The sequence below is a fragment of the Mustela nigripes genome, chromosome 6, assembly GCF_022355385.1.
Source record: "Mustela nigripes isolate SB6536 chromosome 6, MUSNIG.SB6536, whole genome shotgun sequence".
Taxonomy (NCBI): Eukaryota; Metazoa; Chordata; class Mammalia; order Carnivora; family Mustelidae; genus Mustela; species Mustela nigripes.
Window position 1 is genome coordinate 87,555,683 of NC_081562.1, and position 19,783 is coordinate 87,575,465.

Below are 19,783 nucleotides of genomic sequence, written 5' to 3' on the forward strand. Positions count from 1 at the left end.
CCTCTAGGGGAGACCCTGCCACCTCTCTGCAGGAACTTGGACTTCCAGGGCGCTATAGCAGGAGACACACCCCTGCGGAAATAGAGCTGCCCCACTCAGCTCCTGGGTGTGCCCCCAGCTCCCCACCACCACAGCACTGGCCCCTGGGTGGTCATATGTGTAAGGCACAAGTGGATGGGGACTAAAATCCACCCCAAGCTCCACTCACCAAGCCATACCCACAGCTGTATCCCGCAGGAGGATGGGAGCTTTCTCGATTGGCACAAGCACCTGTGGGCTTGTGGTGGCCTGCAACACAGGGGCCTCCCAGATCCTGCTCCTCGACTGGGGAGGAAGCTGCGCGTCTTGCCCACCCGGTCCTCTCCAAAGAGCATGTAGAGCGGCTTCATCCCTGCTCTTCTGCTGCCCCAGAGTGGACATCTGGAGTACTTCTATTCGCTCAAACCCGACCTTCCCTCAGGATATGGCCCAGTCCTGCAGAGTCCACGCAGGCTGAGCCGCATGCTTCAGGAAAAGATGAAAATCCAAGGCTTTCTGTGTCCCTCGGGTCCCCACCACTGCACTGGTGCCTGACCCCAATACTGGACTCTCAAAGTCTGGCTAATGGGGATGGATGCTGGTGTTGGAGATTTTATGGTTCCTTTTATCCCCTTCCCTCAGTCCCTTGTACCATGGCATGTGCCCCTTTGCTGTGGGAACCAATTCAAACTTTGTCTCTCTGACCTCAGTCTCCCTAACTTTGAACCAAAGCTCAAAGACATGTTTTCCCTGGCTTGTGGGGTCTTGGCCAAGAGTGTGGTTTTTTTTTTCTAAACATTTGAATTAGCTGTCAACACTTAAAAATCAGGATATTTCATGTAAAAATTCAGATTTCCGATTTCTGTTGCAAAGTGGAAAGTTCTGGAAACTGGGTGAAAGTTCTAGACCTTGCCCGTCTACAGTAGGTAGGGTCTGAGTAGAGAGGCTGCCCTGGGCCCGGCCCCAACATGTGGACAGGCACAGAACAGGCAAAAGGAGGCCCACAGCTTCCCTCTCCTTCTGACCCAGCTCCATCCCCTACTTCATCCACATTTGGAGGGACCTCCAGGACCACCAGGACAACTCTTCCAAGAGCTGTCTGTACCAACCCAAAAGAAATACAGTGTGGGCTCCAAAAGCAAGCCATGTATACTTTTTAGTTTTCTAGTAGTCACCTTCATAAAGTACAAAGAAATAGAACTAATTTGAATAGTGTATGTATTTAACCCAACATATGCAAAATATTATTTCAACATGTAAATCGTGTTTAAATTATTTGTATTTTATATTCATCTCCTACTGTCTTGAAGATCTGCTGTGGGTTTATAATCACAGCACATCTCAATTCAGACTGGCCACATTCAGAACTCTCAGCAGGGCTGCTCTAAAGACCCCCAGCCCCCAAATCAGCCACCCCTCAGCTGCTGGGAGGAGGTGTGAAGGAGGTGGGACCCAGGGAAGGAGCCTCAGCAGTTCCTGGAAGTGAACTTAGGGCAGACTGAAAAAGATGGGAAGACGCAGGCTCTGGGGGTGGCCATGTATGTCCCTTTGGCCCCTTGGGCTCCTCAGCAGGGGTGCAAGGGCACAGCCAGAGGGTAACAGAGCAGGGGTGCCTGGGCCCCAGGTGTTCAAAGTGGCTCTAGTTTGCCATTGTGCTCACCACCGCCTTTTACTCTCCCTACAATGAGGCCAAGTGTCAAAGGCCTTTTCCACACCTACGCTATCTCCTAATAAAGATGAAATAGAGAAAAGATGAGACAGAGAACAGAAAAGTAAACCACCCTGTGTTTATCTTTCAGTCTTCAGGGGGAGGATGAAAGGCCGGCATGTTTCAAAAAAGACCATGGTAGAGTGTAAGTCTCTGTGAATGTCAAGAACATCCCAGCATGTTTTAGGTGCCAACAGCATGTTGACTCTCCGCAACTTCTCGCCCCACACCTAGTTTTCTGTTTTACCTTAGCTGCCCGGCCCCTATAGGTGCTTGAATTTTAACCTCCTAAACCAAAAAATAATAATAATAAAAGATCTCCAAGTTGCTCACATTCTTATCATTCCAGTAAGCCCCCACAGGCAGACTGGTAGCAAGGAGAGGGAGAGTCAGGGAAACTATGCAGAAGCTGGCTACAGTGGGGAAGGTGACGGGCTGGGCCCTCCCCACAATGTCCACCAGGGGGCACCTGAAGCCTGGATGATGTGACGCACGGGCCTCAGGTGACCGAAGCTCTGCTGCCCGCCTGTCCCCCACCCAGTTGTGTGCCCACCAGCCTGGCCCTCTCCTCAGTTCTCTCCTCTCTCATCCCACAAGTTTACCCTAGCTTCAAAGGGTCTGTGCAGGTCAAATAATCTGGGAAAAACTTTAGGCTTAGAGTCTCTTTTTCCAGCCACACGCTGCCACCCCATGCCAGGCAACCCTGAGAAAATGACTTCCCCTCCTGGGCAGGGCCTCAGACCCCGTTCCTCACCTATAGAAAGACAACCTTCTTTCCTCACAGAGAACACACGAGAAGTAGGCGAGGTGGGGTAAGCACTTAACACATCCAAGAGAGGAAGAAAAAGCTGTGTGGAGCAGGGGTAGGGCCCGAGCAGGCAGGTGCCTGAGGACCCCACTCCCTTAAGGCCTGAGCCACCTGCTTCGGGGGGGCGGGGGGCACAGTCTGATGGGGAGTGCCCACACTGGGGTGACCCACAGACACGGAAGGGAAGACAACAAAGAATTCATCCGGGAAGGACTCCTGAGGGAAAGGGCAAGCATCACCACCTAGGGTTTATAGAACTCTTTCACATACATTACTGGGTCCCAGCCTCAAAGGCCCTAGGACGGGGCAGATCGTCCCCACGTCACTGGCAGCAAGCTGAAGTTCAGAGAGGGTAGGCAGTATGCCACAGTCACAGACCAAGTGCATGGCAGAGTCGGTCTTCTGACGCTCACCCAGGACTCACCCCGGCTTAGCCAGGTGTCCCTATAAGGAGACGCCAGGTTTCTCTACCTAAAGCAGCACTTCTGCCACTTCCCGTCCCTGCACCCCTCCTCAGAAAAATTCTCCAGGGACACCATGGTTTCTGAGATCGAGTACAACTTTCTCAGCTTAGCATGCTGGGCTTCCAGGAATCATCAAAATATCCAGAAGATAAAACGGCAGGGTGAGAAGATATCTTGGTGACCACAGAGTCCAACAACTCGGTCTAAGAAGAGGGGACCAAGGCCCAAAAAGAGAGAGCTTTTTCCAAACACCCCAGAGCAAGTCAAGGACAAGACAGGGCTAGAAGCCAGTTTGCTTTCTCCAGCCAGCATTCTCTCTGCTCATCTTCTTGGCTCCTCTGGAAGCTAGGCACCTGAGACTCTACAAAGATTGGCTTCAGCTAATAGTAACAGCAAAACCCAGGATAACGGTGCCTCGGTGCAGATGGAAGTTTATCTCTCTCCCAACTTCCAGGCATGGAAATCATCTGTCCAAGGCCAGTATGGCATCCCATGGTACATGGACCAGGTCTCATCTCTCCTTTGCTCTGCCCAGGACGGCTTTTATTCCAGAGGTCACCTCATGGTCCAAGATAGCTTCTGAACTAGAGCCATTCCATATGCATTCACACCAGCAGAAAGGAGGAGTGAAAGAAACAGCTCACACTCTCTTCCTCTTAGGATACTTCCACTTCTAGCCCTTTGTTGCATGGCCACAGCTACCTACTAGGACGACAAAAGTATGTAGCCTTTATTTCAGGTAACCAAGTGCCCAAAGCCTTAAAGTGGAGTTCTAGTTATGGAGGAATTGGGGGACCACCAACTGTCAATGCTGCCCTAAGTCATCACTGAGTCCATCGTGCACAGTGACTCCTCACCTTGCCAGGTGCCAAACATCCCGTCCCCTTCCACCCCGAGCCTGACAGTGTCTTCCTCATCCCAGGTGACCAGTGACTGCTGACTGAGCAAGGGAAGTTGACTTTTCTGGGTAGTGCATTGTTTTCCGGGTAAGCTGGAAGTCGCTTCAGGCCAAGGACCCTGTCTTGGGTGTCCGTGGATTCACTCCTGCCATCCTTGTTCCCATCCTCCAGGCACTGGCCACACACAGGTAGGCACATCTGCGTCAAACTTGGCCCCAAGTCTGCCTTCCCTCCTTTCCCAGGCACTTACAGAAGGCCTGATCGCTGCTGTGGGGGCAAGGCCATTTTACAGGTAGATGCCTTAAAAGACCAATACAAGAGCACCTGCGGGGCACAGGCAGTTAAGCGTCTGACTCTTGGTTTAGGCTCAGCTCATGATCTCAGGGTCAGAGATGGAACCTGGCATTGGGAACTGCGCTCAGCAGAGAGTGAGCTTCTCTCCCTCTCCCTCTGTCCTTCCAGCTCATAGTGTCTCTCTCTCTCAAATACATAAATAATTCTTTTTTTTTTAATAAATTAAAATAAAAGCCAGTACATCAGCAGCTTCTGGACTAGGCATGAGCAAATTGATTGGTTTTCCCCGAAAAGGAAGGAGGGGTTTCTTTGGTTGGGATTTGTTTTTTTTTTTTTTTAAGATTTTATTTTTAGGGTGCGTAGGTGGCTCAGTCATTAAGCGTCTGCCTTTGGCTCGAGTCATGTTCCCAGTGTCCTGGGATTGAACCCCATATCAGGCTCCCTGCTCAGCGGGAAACCTGCTTCTCCCTCTCCCATTCCCCCTACTTGTGTTCCCTCTCTCGCTGTGTGTGTCTCTCTCTGTCAAATAAATAAATAAAATCTTTTTGTAAAAACTGTATTTTTAAATGATCTCTACACCCTGCATAGGGCTTGAACTCACAATGTGAGATGAAGACTTGCACCTTCCACAGGGACCGGGCCAGCCAGGTGCCCCTGAAGAAGGAATTTTGAAATCTCAAAATGTGAAAAAATAATAATAATAATAATAATAATAAAATACAAAATAGATGACCATCACTATGGAAATGGCTCATTTATTCTTGTATTTAATAACTTTTTCCTGGACCACGGGCTGTGTGCCTACCACTCTGCTCAGTCCTGAAGATCATGAGAAACTAGGCAGGTGCAATGGGGTCTCTGTCCCTATGGTGTTTACAGTCCACCAGGCATGGCTCCCATGAATAAGACAGCATTGCGGATGAACAGACGGTTTCATTCTACAAGGAGAAAAATACAGGCTACTTTGAGAACTTATTATAGACGTAGCCCACCCTGGGCACACCTGGCTGGCTCAGTCCAAACAGCATGTGACTCTAGATTTTAGGGTCGTTGAGTTCAAGCCCCACATTGGGCTAGGTATCGGGATGACTAACAATAAATAAATAAAGAGAAAGAAAGGGGAGGGGAGGGGAGGGGGAGGGGGAGGGAAAGGGAAGAGAGAGAGGAAGGAAAGGAAGGTGGGAGGAAGAAAGAGAGAGGGAAGAGGGAATTAAGGAAGGTAGAAGAGGCAAGCCCACCCGGTCTGTGGTGTCTAGAAGGCTTTCCTGCAGATGCCACATTGAGGGCCCTGTGAAGGACAATATGAAACTCCTAAATGTGCATAGAAAAGGAATGTGTTCCAAGAAGACAGGACAGCCTGTGCAGTAGGCCCCAGCAGAAAAAGATGTGCTGGGAGCCAAGCCCTGAAAAGCCTGCACCACAGAATGAAAGAACACAGGAGGGGGTGGCCAGGAGGAGGCCTGAGCAGCAGGCAGAGGCCAATCAGGCCCAAACTGCCCGACACCCCCCACCCCCAGGGCAGGAGCCTTCGCTTGCATGTCGTCAACAGGAGGGGCTGCAAGCAGGAGACTAACCAAACCTGATCCGTCCTTTTAAAGGAGCACTCTAGCCAGGGGCCCATGGGAATCTTCTGTGAGCTGGGAAATGTTCTAGAAGCAGAACTCTATGAAGCGCTTTCTGCCTTTTACCGCCCTTACCGGCATACCCCAGCAAGAAAGGAACAAAGCCTTTGTTCTTTGATTGGCCAGACTGGCCCCACCCACTCTTGCGGGCCCAGAGAGGAGGTGTGTGACTGGCTGGCCCACCAGGACCACAGGCTGCAGCTGGGAAGGACAGTTGGGAAAAAAGTGGGAGGCAGTGCCACTGGCCGGATCAGGAGAGAGTTCTGTTACCAGAATCGGGGAGGGTATACATAAAGCAGCTAACACCCACCCCAGGATATGCCAAGTGGCAGCAGAGTGGCCGGCCCAGGGACTACCAACCATGTTCAGCCCTGTTGATCCCCAGGCCTCCCTTTCCTTCCTCCCCGGCTACTGCTCCCAGCACCTCCTCCCTTCCCAGGGCTATCATCTGTCTGGCCCTCACCCTGAGCTACTTTAAAGTCCCCCAAAGACGCAATTATGGCCCATCCTAGCCCAGAGCAACTTGGATGGGCAAAGCAAAACCTTAAAATGACAATGTATGAAGAGTGGCCCACAAATGCTTGGAAAACTCATTCTTTTGCTCCTAGAGGGTTAAGAGGTGAGAACAATAAGGAACAATGATTTATCTGCACTGGTCAAACGTGGGCCTTCTATACCTGTAGATTTCCTAGAAAACTAAAATTCAGTCCCATTGGTATTCTTTTCTAATACCAATCAAAAATTTAAATGTACCTGTACTCTGACTCAGCAATTCCAGGAATTATTCAGGTATCCCCACCACATACGATATGCCACAGACCCAAGCTTATTAACTGCAACTTTGTTGACAAAGCAGAAAATTTAAAAGACCCACCAACTGATTGGTTACATAAACTGTGGCACTTGAACTATACGGGAATTAAAATTAAAACTTATTCATTTTTAATATTTTAATATATTATTAATATTTAAACATCATTTAAATTATATATTAAATATTGTATGTAATTCCTATTATTTAAATATTAAATATATTTAACAATAAATTTTAAATATTAAAAATTTTAAATTTAGGGGCGCCTGGGTGGCTCAGTGGGTTAAAGCCTCTGCCTTCAGCTCAGGTCATGATCCCAGGGTCCTGGGATCGAGCATCGCATCAGGCTCCCTGCCTGGCAAGGGAGCCTGCTTCCTCCTCTCTCTCTGCCTGCCTCTCTGCCTACTTGTGATCTCTGTCTGTCAAATAAGTAAAATCTTTTTTTTAATTTTTTTTTATTTAAATTTAAATTTTTTTTAATTTTTTTAAAATTTTTTAAATATGGGATGCCTGGCTGCTCAGTCAATAGGGCATGGGATTCTTGATCTCGGGGTTGTGAGTTCAAGTTGTACTTTGGGTATAGAGCTTCCTTGCTTGCTTACTTACATATATACATACATAGCAGCTTGTCCATAAGTGGAATATTATGAAGCTTTGAAAAAGCAAGAGGCAGCAACTTACATACTAATATGGAAAGAACAAGTGTTGGGTGAATGTCAAATCGTGCCATATATTACCACATATAGTATAATACCCTTTGTGAAAAGTACACCTGTATACATGTACCTACTTGAGGGATGATACATACATAAACTCTACCTGAAATGAATTACAAGAAACAGGTAACGTTAGGGATGCCTGGGTGGCTCAGTCATTGAAGCATCTGCCTTCAGCTCAGGTCATGAACCCAGAGTCCTAGGATCGAGTCCCACATCAGTCTCCTTGCTCATAAGGAAGCCTGCTTTTCCCTCTGCCTGCCACTCCTGCTTGTTCTCGCTTTCTCTCTCACTATCTCTCTGACAAATAAATAAATAAAAATCTTTAAAAAAAAAAAAAAAAAAAAAGACAGAAAGAAACAGGTAACTTGGTTACCCTCTGGGTGAGAAACCAGGTAGCTGGTGGGGAAGGAGGCCCCTTGTACTTAGAACTGTGTACAGGGAGAATGCCTGGGTGGCTCAGTCCGTTACCGTTAAACATCTGACTTCGGCTCAGGTCATGATCCCAGTATCCTGAGGTAGAGACCAGCATTGGGCTCCTTGCTCAGTGGGGATCCTGCTTCTCCCTCTGCCTCTTCCGCCTGCCACTCTGCCTGCTTGTGCTCTCTCTTTCTCTCTCTCACCCTCTCTCTGACAAATAAATAAAATCTTTAAAAATAAAATAATAAAATAAAAGAACTGTGTACAGGGAGACATCGTCCATTCAAAAACAAAAACAAGCTTAAAATTGTTCAGCTGTGTACGCAGTACAGACGATAAAATCTAGGATTGTATAAAAGCCCTAGACCAAGCATTGGACACCATTTCCATCACTTACAGTGTAACCTTTTGCAAATTCTACTTGCGTAAAATGGGGATTTTATTACCTGCCTCCCAGGAACACTGGAGAGTTGGAATGTGATGCAGCCCCAGATGTGCCATCAAGTAGGTACTTAAAAAAATGTTAGCTTCCATCCTTCCTCAGGGTCGTCTAAATGAGAATTGGGGGCCCAGCTCTTATATTTGGTGTCCCCTGAACGCTGAATGTGCTTGATCACATAGTGGGAACACAGAGACACTTCCTAGAAAGGAAGGAGGGAGGGGGAGGAAGGGAGGGAATTCCCCCCAGAGTTTTCCTGCCTTTCCCTGAGCAAACACCTGAGGTGTGGAAACACCAGGAGGCTATTGTTGGGGCCCTTAGATGCCCCCAACATGCCCACCTTGTGGGGGCGGGGCCTGATAAGATGGGTGGCTGGCTTCGAGAAGGATTGGGTGGGACACAATTTTAAAATATTGACTCAGGGCCTCAGGGGCCAAGAGGTCCCTCTCTGGGTGCCACGCCTGCTCTGGGCTCTGATACCACCCTGCCGCCTCCTGGGACCTGCTGAGAGTCAGTCCCACATGAACTGAAGGCTGCTTAGTCTGCAGGTTGTGATAAAAATGAATTTCTTACTTTGAGCTGTTGCCAAAAAATAATCATGTTCTAAACAATGGTCTTAGTTTGATCCTGGAAGAGGGAAGTCCTTTACTGTGACGGAGTCCAGAACTCTGGGCCTAGCCCTGGGAGCGGGTGGGGAAGTAGAAGGCCTGGGATCAGTCAGGAAGCAGCTCCATCGTCGAGCTGAGTAGCCAGGGAGATATCTGGAGAACCCCGACTCTGAGAAGCCAAGGATCTGGGGACAGGACCCCTGAGACCCCATAGCAGTGCTAGAACTCAAGTTTCCTGCCCCCACTGTCCCCACAACTGTACTCTCTGCATGGTTTTTATTCTCCTTGTGCTTCAGAAGGTCAGAACTAAGTAAGGGTTTGTCCTCACTTTGTCCGGTGCTAAGGCGTCAGCGTGTCTGCCTGGAATCCCCGGGGTGGCAGTGGGGGGTGGGGGGGAGGGGGTTAGGACCAGAGGCCAGAGATGACCTGACTCACCCAGGTGTGTCTTCAACTTCTGGCCCCGCCCTAGACCCTGGAGGCTGCAGTTTCCACAAAGATGGGCAAACCCCTTTACACACTTCACAGAACATATACACACCCCTACCAACACAGCATGCCCTCCACATGCAAACACAGAAGGCACACACCCTTCACTCACTCAGCTGTATGGATAATACAAACACTGCATGTGGGAGCGCCTGGCTGGTGCAGTCGGTGAAGCGTCTCACTCTTGGTTTCAGCTCAGGTCAGGAGCTCAGGGTCGTGATCGAGCCCTGCGTGGGGCTCCATACTCGACGTGGCCACTGGAGATTCTCTCTTCCTCTCCCTCTGCCCCTCCTACTCCAGCTTGCACTCTCTCTCTCAAATAAATCTTAAAAATAATGTTAACGCTGCAAGTAAAAGGGTGGCAAAGGAATGGCAAGGACCGGTGTCGGATGGGTGCAACCATCAGGGGAGCTGGGAAGAGCTCACTTATCAATGCCAAGTCCTGTGCGATCTTGGCTTCTAGAAACCGTGGGTGGGACACGTCCAGTTGCTACGAATGGACTCTGGACTTCGGAAGAGGAAGGAAACCTGGGACTCCTTGGTCCCCCGCTGCAAAGGAATGAAGACGGTAAGAAGACATCGGTGGCCCCCAAGGAAAGGCCATGTGCCTGGCTGACGAGGAGGAGAGGCTGGGGAAGGGCAGAGTACAAACTCCAGAGCTTCCTCTTTCCCACTGGGCCAATTACTCAGCCCTATGTGCAAGCAGTCCTGGGAGGTCTGCAGAGAGGAAACTGAACTCTCTCCTGCTAATAGTATCTAAAACCCGCCTGCCTGCCTCAAAGGGTTTATTGCACAGATAAAATGAAATGGGGTGTTTAAGAGCACATGCATGCCCAAGGTGTCACGTGGTTTTTTTGTGTTGTGTTTTTTTTTTTCAGCAAAGAGGTCTCTCTGGGAACAGCCGGAGAAGGCCAGACTTTCCTTCCCAGTGCCCCTCTCCATGTTCTAGCCATCCCCCACCCCAGCTTCTGAGTCCCAGGAGAGGCCTCCTGACCTCCTTTCCCTCACCCCATGGCCAAGGGCTGCACACAGCAAATGGGATGGGCAGAGCCGGCTGAGACTTTATTTGGGACAAGACACTCAAATTGGCTTTTAGTTGGAGGCATGGACAAGAAGGGGTACCCAGGGCAGCAGAACCGCCCCCAGGGGCAGGCTGAGGACTGGGACTGATTGAGTCTTAGGTGAGTCTCCTGTTCCCAATGCTTCCCTGCACAGCTCCTTCCCCCAAAGGCTCTATGGCAGCCATGAGAGCCGGGAGGCTGGGTGGGACCACAGTGGTTGTTCACTTGGACAGGACATCAGACGACTCAGACACCAGCTTCCCGTCACGGGTCTCAATCTTCTTCACCACCACAGCCTTGGAGGAGCTGCCACGGCTGAAGGACCCGGAGGGGCCAAAGCTGGACTGAAAGGAGCTCAGGCCATAGTTGAGGCTAGGGCTTGGGAGGGCCCCATAGGTCGAGCTCAGGCCACCTGGTCAGAAACAGAACAGCAAATGGGCACAGAAGGCCAAGCACACATCAGGCTCCATGCCCCCATTCCCTACCATCTGCTACATGGTTCCCAGGGCTGGGGAATTCACCCTGGCTCATGATTTTAGGATGGGTGGGGAAAACCGAGAGCTTTGAATTAGTTATGTGACCTTGGACAAGACCTCTAACTCGGCCCCAGCTTGCTCACCTGTACAAGAGGGAAATGACCAGTAGCTGTGTAAAAAGGCCCCGCCCTCCTGCCCTCCTGCCCTCCACCCCCCAGGCCGAGACACTCACCTGAAAAGCCGCTGGTGGTCTTAGTATGGATACTCATGTTCTGCATCCCAGACTCCAACCTGTACCCAGAGGATACATGGGACATCAGAACCAACCCCAGGCCCTTGTCCCAGGACAAGAGGACGCAATTCCCACCCCTGCCCACCCCAGGTCCCAGGGCTAGAGCACCAGTCAGAGACCCCAGTACGCACCGGCTCTCCTCGCCCTCCAGCAGCTTGCGGTAGGTGGCAATCTCAATGTCCAGGGCCAACTTGACGTTCATGAGCTCCTGGTACTCGCGCAGCTGCCGGGCCATGTCCTGCTTGGCTCGCTGCAGGGCGGCCTCCAGCTCGGCCACCTTGCCATTGGCATCCTTAATGGCCAGCTCCCCGCGCTGCTCAGCATCAGCAATGGCAGCCTCCAGTGCAGCCCTCTGTGCAGGCAGGGGGACAGGTCAGCAGGTAGAGCAGAGTCTGGTTGCCTCCTCCCCCTGCACCCCCCCTCCCCCTTCCCTCTCTATTGGGAACCAGAGCCTCTCCCTGACCTAGACTAAGCAACTCCACCTAGATCAAAGAAAATGCTACCATGGGCTTCAGAAGCAGGACAGGGAAACCTGAGCAGTTCCCAGGCACTTCCTTGCATAAACTTCTCACCTGGGACCCCATCAGGCATCATCCCCAGCCTAACTAACTGGACCACATCTCTGCTTTCAAAACTGCTTTAAAGCAGGAGAACCTGACCTTACCCTGATATATAAGACAGATAAAATAAAGCAGGCTCAAGGGAACCAAAGGTTCCATCCTAACCTAAGCTATCTGTCCCACCCCTCTCTGGCCCGTCACAGCCCCAGGGACCTGCTCAGCACCGTTCCCCCACCCAGGGGGCAGTCTGAGAAGTTGAAAGTCTGGTCTAGCATTCCTTTCCTGACCCCCGCCTCATCACTCCTTGTTGCCTTGTCTGCCCTCACCCAAGAGCAGACATGTCCAAGGATCCTCTCCCACCCCCAGCCCAGACAATACCTGGTTTTTGAGGGCCTCGATCTCAGCCTGGAGTCGGCTGATGCTCCGATTCATCTCAGAAATCTCCGTCTTCGTGCGACGGAGGTCATCCCCGTGCTTCCCAGCCAATGTCTGCAGCTCCTCGTACTGTGGATGTGAGGCAGGAGTGAGGCAAGTGCCCAGCTCAGCTCCCCTCCCCGTCCCCCCCACACAGACACACACACCACTGCCAGCCCTTTTCGCAGACCTCCAGGCACACAGACATCCCTCTCTCCCCAGCACCCATGCGGTGGGCCCAGCTCACAGCAGGCAGGAGAGTTTGAAATCCTGCTCCCACCTCAAGTACTAGGGCACAGAACCCGCCAGAGCGGAGGGCCAGCCTGTGACCCTGCTCTTCACCTTGATCTGGTACATGGTCTCAGCCTCAGCCCGGCTACGGTTGGCGATGTCCTCATACTGGGCCTTGACCTCGGAGATGATGCCGTCCAGGTCCAGGGAGCGGCTGTTGTCCATGGATAGGACCACAGACGTGTCCGAGATCTGGGACTGCAGCTCACGGATCTCCTGGGGTAGGGAGATGGCACAGGGGGTATGAGGCCCTGCCTTGCATACAAAGAGCCCCCTTTGGCAGAGGGACTTCCTTAGAGACAAGACAGGGAGGTCAGCAGAGGAGAGAAGATGGGAGCTAGAGCTGGGAAGATGGGTAAAGGCCTGAAACCTGGAGGGATGTACAGATAAAAGTCAGCAAGGACAAAAGGCCACCTGGCTCCAGGTGAGTGACCCAAGGGGCAGAGCCCTTCCCCAATCAGCTGCCAACATTAACATTGAGCCCCTAAAAAGCTTGCTACAAAGCCCAAAGTTTCTGAACAAAGGCTCTGGGAACAAACCAGGTTCAAATTACAGCTGGGTCACCACTCTGTGATGACCACCTTGGACAAACTATTTCATTCCCAAACCCGTTTTTCTCATCTGTGAGATGGGGGACAAAATGTATAGAACAGCCATGTTGGGTTATATTGATTAATTATAATTATTCAGTGGTAAGATGCTGTCTGTGGACGTGCTGGGGTTAGGGAGGAGCCTGATGGAGTGGGGGGCCCTCAGTCTTCAGGCCCCAAGAACATACCTCTTCATACAGCTGCCTTAAGAAGTTGATCTCATCGGTCAGCCCTTCCAGGCGGGACTCGAGTTCTACCTTGTTCATATAAGCTTCGTCCACATCCTGGGTGGCAGGGAAAGGGAGTCTGAGCTGGGCGCCCACATAGGACAGCAACCAGGGGCAGCCAGTGACCCAGACAGAACCTTCTAGCTAAATGACTTTCCCACCTCACTCTGTAGCCTGGTCCTCCAGCCTCTGCCCCATCACACCTATATCCCCACCCAACCCCTTTACCTCCCTCTCCTGCAGCCCTCCTCCTCCTTCTCCTCCCACTCCAGGAAGTCTTCTGTGGCCACACCTCCAATTCTGCTCCACTTTCTTAACCATGTCCCAAGATCAATGTCCAGAGTTCTGTCCAAACACACCTAACTACCCCATCCCTGTCGGTTTTTCTATGCTGAATACCTAGGAGATAGCCAAATATCCCATTACTTGGACACATTTAGGGACCGAACCCAGAAAGCCTTAGTCCAAGTCTCTAAGCCCCACCTCCGGCATCTGGTGGGGGAGGGGGGCTCCCTCACCTTCTTGATGAGGACAAATTCATTCTCCATGTCTGCACGCTCTTTGATCTCCTCCTCATATCTGGTGAGAAACAGACTTAGAATCAGAGGATGAAGGCAATAGGTGAGCTTGTCCTATGTATTTGGCGAGGCAAGGATATCTAGAAAATTCAGTCCATGAAGATGCAGGATACAAGGGCAGGTCTCGTCCTTCTGCCTCAACCAGCCACTCTCTCCCCACCCCACAACCACTGGTTATGGTCAGCAGGGAAGCCTGTAGCCAGAAACCTCTCTCTGAGACCACGAAAACACATGGGATCAGGCACAGGAAGAGGATCAGCAGCGGGGACTGACATGAGCCCTCAGGCAGAACTTTATGGGCTATGCTGGAGCAGGGCCAGGCCTATAAGTACACAACAGAGGCCTTTCCCACCTTGGGTTTACCATGGACGTATTAACATATAATCTGTTATCCTAACCCGGGCAGTTCTCAGATTGAGAGGGGGTGGCTGCTGTTCACAATTACACCTGGACCACAGGCACAAAACGAGACTGTCCTAGAAAACCTGGTCCTCTGATCACCCTAATTATACAGGACTGCACGGCCCATCAGGCACGGGGCCACAGGGTCTTAGGCAGGGCCAGCGGACTTCCAGCGGGTAGGGGGTAGGAGGAAGGAGGGCGACTCACTTATTCTTGAAGTCCTCCACCAGCCCCTGCATGTTGCCAAGCTCCACCTCCAGCTTCAGCTTCTCCTGGCCCAGGGTGTCCAGCTGCCGCCGGAGGTTGCTGATGTAGCTCTCGAACATGTTGTCTATGTTGCTCCGCGCGGTCTTCTGCTGCTGTAGGAGGCTCCACTTGGTCTCCAGAACTTTGTTCTGCTGCTCCAGGTGCCTCACCTGCAGAAGGGAAGGAAGAGCAAGAAGGTCCACATCGGGTTCACAAGGCAGGGGAGGGGTCTTGGGGGGAACCAACACTGTCTTTTCCTCTAGCTCACTTCCAGGGACGTCTCCAGAACCCAGAGAGCTGGTTAACTGCTCTGGGAGGAATCCCCAGTGGCCTGAAAAAGACACCATAGTGAGTAGATTAGAGAGCCATGTCCCCCAAGAGCTGGGGCAGGAGGTTAGGGGGACGACAAGCAAGTGCGTGAAAGGAAGGGACGGGTGGCCAGGAGAGTTATGTTGAAATGGTATTTGCCGAACAAACAGGAATTATTTACTTCGACTGTATATTACAAATCAGTTAGAAGAGCCAAGTTTCGATTTACACTTTACATGAGATTGAAAAAGAAATTTAATTGCTCGTATCAAATAGTATCATCATCATCATTATTATATGGAGCGGCTTTGAGGCACTCCTACAGATTACAGAGAAACTGCAGCCCTTCGGCCTGAGAGCACTGGTCAGAAGACCTAGGTTCTAGCCAAAGGCTGCCACTAGCTAACCCTTGCTGAGCGACACTGAGTTGCTTCCCCTCTCTGAGCCTGGGTCTCAACCTTGTGGTGGCCTAGAGGAGCCCAGGCAGGCCTTTTCAGGAGCCTCTCTGGGCAGATGTCACTTTCAGCCAGACAAGAGGCAAGAGACTAGGCAGATCTGGGTGCAAACCAAACACCCCCCTCCCCACTGCACTCCCTGAGATTCTCCTCCAGGCAGGCAGAGGTCTCCCCCTCCCCCACTCCACCCCTGATTCCACAGCCCTCTCCTCCAGGCCCCCAGCACAAAGGGGTTCCTTGGGTTCAAGGAATCCAGATTTTAGCATGGAACTAAGGCATGTTAGAAAGGACTGATTGATTTTTGGATTGTATTCTTTAAGTAATCTCTACAGCCAACATGGGGCTTAAACGAACAACCTGGAGATCAAGAGTTACGTGCTCCACCAACTGAGCCAGCCTTCTGGGTACCCCAGAAAGGAAATTTTTAAAAGAATAATAGACGAGTTCCAAGGGCAGGAATGCGTGGTCCTTAACTGACCCAAAGACATGACTTTTTTTAAATTGAGGGGACTTAAAAGAGAAAGCAGTCTGAAGGGTGTGGTCTAAATCCAACAAATTCTTCTCTATAAATCCTTTTCTTCCCCAAGTCATTCTGCCCCAAAATTATAAAAAGTAAATGATTTTTGACAGTTAGCCTTAATGGGCTGCTTAATATGGGCTGACTCTGCTAAGCTCTTTACATACATTATACGTTTGAATAGGCAAAACCTCTTTGATTTAGGGATTATCATGCCCATTTTATAGATGAAATCGGATTAAGCAAGGGAACCCCATCAAAGGAAAGGGCACAGCACGGTGAACCAGGAATTCCGACTCAGAGCCTGCCCTTCACTACCCACTGTGAGGACCCCAGAGCTAAAAAAACGCAGTCAAGGAGTCAAGTCGAGGGTGCCTTCTGTCAAGAAGCCCGCAAGCCCTCCCTAAGCAGGGGCCTGACCATTCCCTAGGGGACTCCAATTCCTAAGGGCGCTACTCTGCCCCAGGATTTGCCTCCTTCCCTTCCCACAATGCCTCCAGGAGCCAGTCAGCAGGGAGGGGCCCAATCCTCCAGAGCGCTGGGGCCCCGGGGCCCCGAGGCTGCAAAACCCGGCTCGGAGTATGGCTCGGAGCCTGGCCTCGGAAAAGTGGAGCCAGGCTGGGGCGGAGCCAGGGTAGGGGAGAGTGAAAGGGGGCCAAGGGCCCTGTTGAGGAGAGGGGCGTTGGCGGACAGACGCCTTATTTGAGGCCATAAACTCTGGGCTTGAACAGGACAAGAAACCTGGGCGGGGTGTCCAACGCCCGCAGACTTTGAATCCTGGATGGGCTTTCCTGAAGCCAGCTCCTGGCGCCCCCCTCACCTTGACCCCGCCCCCCAGAAGCTAAGAGCTGCCCCAGGGAGGGGAGCGCCTCCTCAAGACCGAGGGCCTCAGCCCCTCACCCCAAGACCGTGGGCTAATCTCTGCCACGCCCGGCCCCGCCCACCCCGGGTTCCCAGGGCGGGGGGCCAGGTCGTGACTCATCCCGATGCCCCCACACTCGGGGCCTGGAATGCCAAAGGCCTCAATCAATATTTGCCCTCTGAGTCAAGTTACCAGCTTCCTTATTCCACAATCCTATCAACCCCTTTTTAATTAAAAAAAAAAAAAGAAGAAGAAGAAGAAGAAGAAAGAAAAGAAAAAAAGAAAGCAGAGGGCACCTTTGGGGAGCCCTTGGGGCAGGACCAGGGAGAAGGGTTAACCTGGAGCAGGGCTCCCACACCCCCGTCCCACCGCTCAGGTGAGCAGGTCGGACTCTTCCAAGCTGAAAACTTCACAGACCAGTCAGAACTCGGGTAGGGGTGTGATGCGTGAAGGAGGAAGCCTCAAGGTTTAGAACCAGGGGCTGCCCGGCCCCTCTCCCCATCGCTGCCGGGGGTTAAACCAAAGGGCACGGGAGGACTGAGTCATAGCTAGAAGGGGGAGTGCGGCCACGGTGGGTGGGGCCAGCAGGTCGCCAGTGGGGAGCTGGAGAAGTGCCCACAGACAGGGCGACCAAGACACAGGTCGGGACCCCCAGCCCCAGGCACTGCCCGCCACGCGGAGTGGGGAGCCCTCACCTTGTCGATGAAAGAGGCAAATTTGTTGTTGAGGGTCTTGATCTGCTCCTTCTCCTGAGTGCGCACAGCTTGGATGTTGGGATCCACTTCCAGCTTAAGGGGGCTCAGCAGGCTCTGGTTCACTGAGACGGCCGTGATGCCCCCCATACCCCCGGCCCCACCGCCGTAGCCCCCGACCACACTCATGCTGCTGTTCAGGCCCCCCCGGAAGCTGCCGCCCACTCGGGAGAAGGCGGACGAGCTGATGCGGGAGCCAGGCCCGCTGGTGTAGGAGCGGCTGCTGAAGGCCCGGGGGCCGGAGGTGGACACCTTGTAGGACTTCTGGGTCACCCTGACGGACATGGTGGAGGCCGGAGTGGAGGCTGGAGTAGAGGCGAGTAGGCTGAACCTGACAGAGGTTCTACAAGGGGCCGAGAAGCTGCTTCTAGGTAGGAACAACACCCCCGGGTTGGCCCTTTATAAAAGAGAGCCCAGCCCATGGGGAGGATCCAACGGGTACCTGAGTGGCTAGGCCCTGAGGGGGCTGGGCCTAACCCGACACCTGCCACCTACAGGCTGGACTCAGGTGGGGGCAGCAGAGAGCTACTCCCACCCAGGAGCCCACTCTAGCTAGCACTGCCCAGCTTGAGGGGGCGGGGGCATTCCAGAAGTGTAAAAAGGGGGAGAGAAGGTCTGGCCTGGAGGGAGCCTGCTGTAACAAAGAGACTTGGTTGGGGTCACCCAGCCACTGCGGCCCCACTTCTCTCTCTGGTCTCCTTCTCTGCTTGGGGAAGAAACGCAAGGACTGGGAAACACAGCAGGAAAGGGATCCCAGAGAAGCCAACACCCCAAAGACACCACCTTGTGTTCTTCTCTCCACTTAGTGATTATGAAATTCTTCCGAGGCTGGAGGACAGGGCATCTAGGTTCCAGATCCTTCAACCTGAAGCCAACCATCTGCTTTAGTCTCCCCTCAGTTATGGCTGTATTCTCTTCTCTGTATCTGGTGCAGTGCAAAGAGGCACTGGGTGAGTAATTGAGGAATGATGAACGCACACACTCACACACACACACACATACACACGCACACACACGCACACACGGGGGCTGTCTTCCCTCTGGGTCTGTGGGTGCAAGAAACATGCAACAGAGCATGTTTCCTGGACACCACCTAGTGCCTTCCTCCCCTCCCAAGATCCTAGGATTTCCTGGGACCCTGTAGGCCTTACTCTGGGGCACAGAGAAGAAAGAACTAGGGCTGAAGAGAGAAAGATGGGCGAGTTCAGCAGAAAGGGAAGCTGCTGTTATTGCCCTTGCGGGAGTCGTTCCCATGGCACCTGGTGGGTGAATCACAGGGAAAGGAGGCAGGAAAAGGAGGCAGCACTGTGTGGGGTGGGGGGGAGGGCACTGATGTTAAATCAAGCTGGAGCCACCTGGACCCTCTTTCTTCTCCCAGGCCAGAGGAGATGGAGGAAGAGTCCCTGCACCTGTTTCCCTGAACCCATTATCAGAATGAGTCAGACAGCAGGTTGGAGCATGGCACACACCTGCATAAGTATGGAGAATGGGGAGCTGTGCACGGCACCCCAGGCCTGGGCGGGCCGGGTGGGGCAGGCTGTGGGTGTACTGCAAGAGCTGGGCCCTGGAGGCAGAGATTCCAGCAGCATTTAGCTGATGACTGGGGCTAGATTCTCCGAAGATCCCACAGGGCATGAAGTGGGGACTGGATGACAACAAGCTGGAGTCCCTTGGAGAAGAGGGACACACAGCCCCCAGCCCAGGGCAGGGAATGACCGTGACTGCCCACCTGCCAGGAGGGCAGATAGCTTCCTCCCCAGCCTTCAGCAGACACACTCATGCTTCACAGACACATTGACAGCTACTCAGAGGGACAGGAAGAACCAGAAGCCCCTCTCCCTGGGGACAGACATAAATCCAAAAGACACACACACACACACACACACACACACACACGGAAGAGTTCCACTCAAACTGAACACACATACATACACACACACACAAAAGAAAGCACTTGTCCCTTCCCCAAACACAAAGCAGAGACTCCCAGAGGGGACACAGAGCCCACATTCCTTTCTCCCTTTCTCCCCTCCCCTCTTTCCTCCTCCCCACTTTCCCCAGACTTCTGGCCTCCTCTGATTGGCTGACCGAGCACGGGGAAATCCAGTTTGTACCTGTTTGCACCAGGCCCTCTCCCAGCCCCTTCAAACAATACTTAATTTCAAAGGAGTGAACTAAAAGCCTGCGCCCCCTCCCCAACAAACACCCGCACTAGCAAGGTGAAGAGACTTCTTCCAGAGAGCAAAGGGAGGGTGGGCGTGGGCCCACTGCCAAGCCTGGGACAGAGAGCCGGAAAGAGAAAGGGAGGGGCTGGTCAGACAGGTACGGCAGCCCTGGGGAGGGAGAACACCAGCTCCCCCACTCCTTACCCTCCCCCATACTGTAGTCTGGTGGACCAAGGAAAGGGCAGCGGAGGCGGGGACAGATGGTACCTGAAGTCCTAAGCACAAATTAA

The 19,783-nt window shown here is 52.3% G+C and overlaps 1 protein-coding gene across 1 annotated transcript; it reads right to left on the reverse strand.

Moving 5' to 3' along the window:
* Nucleotides 1–10,332: 10,332 nt before the first annotated feature.
* Nucleotides 10,333–17,714, reverse strand: KRT8 (keratin 8). Its single transcript, XM_059403192.1, has 9 exons — nt 17,272–17,714; nt 14,395–14,603; nt 13,726–13,786; nt 13,169–13,264; nt 12,442–12,606; nt 12,064–12,189; nt 11,257–11,477; nt 11,066–11,124; nt 10,333–10,769 (listed from the first exon to the last, which is right to left on the reverse strand). The coding sequence occupies exons 1-9, from the start codon at nt 17,611–17,613 to the stop codon at nt 10,579–10,581; spliced, it is 1,470 nt and encodes a 489-aa protein (XP_059259175.1). The 5' UTR covers nt 17,614–17,714; the 3' UTR covers nt 10,333–10,578.
* Between the last annotated feature and the right edge of the window lie 2,069 nt (nt 17,715–19,783).

Bases quoted from the DNA above. Each gene is read 5' to 3' on its own strand.
- KRT8 (XM_059403192.1), bottom strand. From the start codon at position 17,613: ATGTCCGTCAGGGTGACCCAGAAGTCCTACAAGGTGTCCACCTCCGGC. The intron at 14,604-17,271 runs GTGAGGGCTCCC...TCCCTTCTGCAG, and splicing joins TTGCCTCTTTCATCGACAAG to GTGAGGCACCTGGAGCAGCA. The intron at 11,478-12,063 runs GTATTGTCTGGG...CTGCCTGCACAG, and splicing joins TCGAGGCCCTCAAAAACCAG to AGGGCTGCACTGGAGGCTGC.